Source organism: Daucus carota, chromosome 7 (assembly GCF_001625215.2).
Source record: "Daucus carota subsp. sativus chromosome 7, DH1 v3.0, whole genome shotgun sequence".
Classification (NCBI taxonomy): domain Eukaryota; kingdom Viridiplantae; phylum Streptophyta; class Magnoliopsida; order Apiales; family Apiaceae; genus Daucus; species Daucus carota.
Window position 1 is genome coordinate 7726925 of NC_030387.2, and position 5135 is coordinate 7732059.

Below are 5135 nucleotides of genomic sequence, written 5' to 3' on the forward strand. Positions count from 1 at the left end.
GTGTATCTTTTGTATTTTGTATAATGTATTCCAGTCTTGGTAGAATTGTATGCCTCAGGTTTTAATTTAGTATTTTTATTGCATTATAAGATCCATTACCCTCCATAAAACTGCTTCTAATCAATGCCGGCCATTTGTTATCCTCACACAGTCTCACTGGAGTGGAAAAGAGTACTAACGGACCAGAAGGAAATGATATTTAGAAGACAAACATGCTTCACATTCGGTTAGAATTCCGGTCATTGATATTTAATTTTCTCTTTGCTTAGTAATTCTGATGCTAGCAATACACCAAAACAGATATTGATGGATTATAATAAGCTAAAAGCGTTGTACTAATTGAATCAGTTGCAAAGTGACACATATATAGACAATGAAATCTCATAGCTACAACAAATGTGCAAAAAATATTTGATTCCAGGTATCAGGAACTCCTGGCAAACACCAATGTATACAATCTGCATTGTGTAGTGGATCGGCCTTCTGTTCATCGGTTAACAATTTACCTCCAGTCTCGGTGTAAACTGAGGAATGTGCATCAATTCTGTACTCTGATAATTGTGTTATGTTTATTAATGAAACAGGTACTTTCATTTTTCCCACAACATCTGCAACAACATTCATTATCCGCTTGTCAGAGCCAGTTCCCCAGTGCCTCCTTTTCGTTACAGGTTTTGTCTCATTGTAGCATTTTATCCCTCCTTTGTTGTTCCAGTCTGCACTCCTGGATTTACAGACAGACACATTGTTAGAGTGCAAATGAGAACTCTATTCTGAAAGAGAAAAGTTTAAGAGTAAATGGACAGAGATAAGACCTCTGGTGTGTAGGGGACATAGTAGTGAAGAACACCCTTGTTTTGTTAGTATCGATAGTGGTGTCAACCCAATTGGCCCAAGTCTTCAATGCTATTCTGTATGAAACGGAAGCATCTAGTTCTTCATAACCATCCTCTCCGTTGGCAAATGAACCCCATCTGTGCCAATAAAGAAATCCTTTTCAAAATTTACTGATAATGATTCTACACATAAGAGCGAGTTTTTGAGTTATATATAGATTTATGGTAAGATGAATTTGAAGAAATGCAGAGAACTTACAGAGACTTGATTTTTAGACCACTCATCCACCAAACATAAGTGTTGAAAACAAGGATGTCGATTCCCAACCAATGTTTTGCATGCTTTGCAACTGAATCAACTTTTAAAATTCTCTGTTTTGGATCTCCTACTATTTTCAGATCAGAATTGGACTCAACTAAAAACGGCGCCCAGTAAAATTCAATTGTAGCGTTATACTCCTGCACAACACATATGGAAAAACAATGTTTTATGAAATATTAAAATCATATACTTTCCTCTTAAACAACATAAACATATTGACATGGCTTCCAGTATGCTTAAACTTCTGATGAAATTTATATCTTGAAAAATTCTGCTAATCAAGCTATTTTAGTATTCAGACAACTGCATTGCTGAATTTGTATGCTGTACCTTAGCTCTGAAGGTTGAATGGACACGGCCTCGACGCATGGACTTCTGATCTGCAGGTATGATGAACTCAACCAGACAAACAAAAGACTGCCACTGTCCTCTTTGCAGTGAATCCCCTACAAACATAAGCCTCTTTCCCCGGAGTTTCTCAAGGGCAATTTTCGGATCAAACCTAATTATCAAGTAACCATATATAAATGCCAGTGATCAGATACAATTAGCAACCAATACAACAGTACTGTGACAACATGCATGCAGATTAGCTTTCACAATCTCCGTTTAACAATTAAATTTGTAAGTTAAATCTGTCTTGTGAGCAATCAATTTGGGACAGACAGGAATTCCAACCTAGGCAAGTAACAGTCATCTGGCTGCCACTCCCAATGACGATAATCTGAGTCCGGTCTGCCGTTTTTAACACAAGATACTTGTCTATCAAGATACGGGCAGCTCCTGTCCGTGTATAGAGGCATGGTGGAGGTGTTAAACCTCCATTTTCCACTAGTAACACTGCACTCATGAGGATCAAATTCAAACCGATCATCGGCAAGGTAGTTCACCTCATCTTTGGCTGCACTTTTACCTGTCACATATATTGAAAAACAGAGGGAGCACACATTAGTATAGCATATGATTTTTATTTTTTTTTGCTAATTAGTAGCAAATAGTGTGGATGACCAAAGTTTCTTTCTTTTACAGCAACAAAAAAAGAAGTAGTGGAAAATGTTATGTGCACCTTTAGACTTAGCAAGAGCACGCTTAGCGCAAGGGCTAAGCGTGAAAATGGTGGTGGAAGAAAGAAAAGTGATTCTTTCAGTGAACAAAAGGCCAATGAAGGCAAATGCACAGATTGAGATTGTGATAATGGAAAATGGAAGCTTTGACAGAGGAGATTTGATTAATGTGCCCATAAAGAAAGATGGGTAATTAATCAAATTTATGAATGAATGAGACCAAAAGCTTGTGCATGGTGAAATAAAGGAAATACTTCCAACAGAATGATGAGCAGTTTGGAGAGTCTGAGTTTTTTGGGATTTGTTTATTGGTTTTGGAGTAGGAGTGAAGCTAAAGTCATGTAATGCTGGTTTTCATAATCACTTATACATAGAGGAGGTATCCATGTTTTTTTATTATTTGACATTTTTTTTAAGTGTTTTGATTGAGTAGATAAAAATATTATTTTTGATTGATTTTTTTTGTGAATTAAAATTTTGATTAAATATTTTTATTCAAAAAAAAATTGAAAAACAATATTTTTAACTACCTGGTCAAAAGACTTAAAAATGTGCGCCAAATAATAGAAAACAGAGGGGGAGTAGCATATTAATGTTGTGTGATGTCATATGTCAATTTTGTAACATTCAGGTGGAAGGCTCTAATCTTTGGAATTAGCTAGCTTCTCATGTATCCACAACTTTTCCGGAAACAATTGGTGCTTGCATAAAATAGAAACTTTTCAAAAGATATCAAAAGGGTTAGAATAAATGTTACAACCAATATTATAGTGGTGCTCATTAGGTGGAGAAAAGTTTGAGCAGGAATGCAGTCAATCTCTATCTCCCTCGGTACAGAACAGTATTCATGACTTGCAATAACAGGAACCTTATAATTTATTGAATAGGTTGAAATTATCAATCAGAGGATCTGATATTCGCTGTGACCGTATCCACAATTCGTTGAGTGGACAATTCTTGTACTCCTTCACATATCTAATCACCCCCAACTTTTTTTTTTACTAGACATTTTAAACAAAATTGGACAATTTTGGGTACCTTAAATGCGAAGTGTGCGAACACAGGTTGCTAATAATTTTGATTAATATGAGGGGATTGTGGGCGATGAGTGCAGGGTAAATATGAAAGAATTCTCTTTCTTCATCATCAATCGAATCACTGTTTGCGACCCGGGATTCGATTTTATCATCAATCCAATCCCCGTTAAAGAATAGTGCCCTCAGTTATAGGCCTTGCAAGTTAGAAAGCAATTGACAATAATCAGGACTAATGTGGCTCTCCTGAAAGTAGAACCTCCAAATGAAACAGAGTACTGCCAAGGCAGTCTAGTGTTCCAGTACCAGCGCTAGTGCCTACTCTTTGAATCTCGCCATAAGAAACGAATATTTAGAATCACCAGAGGTCTCTACAGCTACAAACTCCATCCTTAAACAAATGGAAGCGATTTGCATCTCCAACTAATAGTTCTCGTTGTGCAATCTTTGATATGTACTTGGTAAAAGTGTGGCAATCTCCACATACTCTATACTTTCATCCGGTCTGAATGGCATAGGAAAAAGGAACTCCTCAGCTTCAGCCAACAATCCAGATCGTGACAAAAGATCAACTACAGAAGCATAATGCTCAATTTGAGGCTCAATGTTAAAGTCTTTCTTCATCTGATTGAAGAAAGTCCGGCCTTCTTCTACCAAACCTGAATGACTACAGGCATGTATGACTGAAATAAAAATGACATGATCAGGACTAATACCTGCTTTCTTCATCTCCTCAAAAGCACTTATAGCTTTCCTTCCTTCACCATATATCCCATACGCAGAGATTGATGACGTCCATGTAACTACATCTTTGGTTTTCATATTCTCGAATACTACAAGTGAATTTCTCAAAGAACCACCTTTGAATACATCTCTATCAGCGCGTTCCCGATTGGGACATGTAGATGATATCCTAACCTCAAAATACAAGCATGAATCTCCTTTCCCTGTTTCTTCGCAGCAGATAGGAAGCACAGCTGGCATGGTAGCTTCATTTGGCATTGCCCCCTCCCTTTGCATTCGAGTAATCATTTCGGACCCAACGTTACATTCACATCCAAGTTACGATATCGCGACACTTCATGCTCTCAAATTGAGCAAATGAATCCTCAGTACTACATCAGCTTTCCTGAAAACAAGTTAATTTTATCAAGTCTACACACTATTAACAAAGAATGGATTTTTTGCAATTCTATCAGTTTTTTACAGGAAGACAAAGCTTTTGATAGTTGAAACTGTAAAAATTGGTGGCTTAAACAATTTAACTTTGAACTTGTCATCCACTAACAATTGCGCTGGATAAATATCGGTGGTGCTTGATGGGGCTTAAAACCACGTATTTCTACCATTTTGTATAAAAGGTAATGACGTAATCATAAGAAGGTGGGCACATTAGTTTTTGTCTCATAATTTCTCCTTTTTCAAATAATTTAATCACTTATAATTATTAACTTGTTTTTAATTTTATTGCATTTTTTTACTTTAAGCAAAAAATAAATATTTTAAACTCATCCAAATGCCCCATTATTGATACCCCATTAAATTAAACTTTTTTTTTTCAGGTTAAACCGAGATTCGGGCCAGCTTATGCGCACCTCGACTAATCCGGTTAAACATATTTGCACATTTACTATCAAAAAACAGACTCGTGACCTCAAGATAGCAAGTCTTAAGCGTTACTCTTCAACCATCTCTATCGAAAAACAAACTCGTGACCTCAAAGATAGCAAGTATTAAGCGTTACTGTTCGACCATCTCGAACACGCGAGAGTGAGTTAACTATTTGACAAATAAGTCCAATCTTTATCTTACACACGAAGCATCTACACTTTCAGTCTCCGCCCTCCACTCTCTCTTACCAAGCAACAGTATAAAATAA

General features: G+C 36.6%; 1 protein-coding gene across 1 annotated transcript; it reads right to left on the reverse strand.

Annotated features, from left to right (window-relative positions):
* Window positions 1-317: 317 nt before the first annotated feature.
* On the reverse strand, window positions 318-2502 carry LOC108195350 (protein trichome birefringence-like 3). Its single transcript, XM_017362313.2, has 6 exons — window positions 2225-2502; window positions 1837-2071; window positions 1489-1660; window positions 1096-1295; window positions 816-974; window positions 318-724 (listed from the first exon to the last, which is right to left on the reverse strand). Exons 1-6 carry the CDS (start codon window positions 2397-2399, stop codon window positions 388-390), a joined length of 1278 nt encoding a protein of 425 aa, XP_017217802.1. The 5' UTR covers window positions 2400-2502; the 3' UTR covers window positions 318-387.
* Window positions 2503-5135: the final 2633 nt, after the last annotated feature.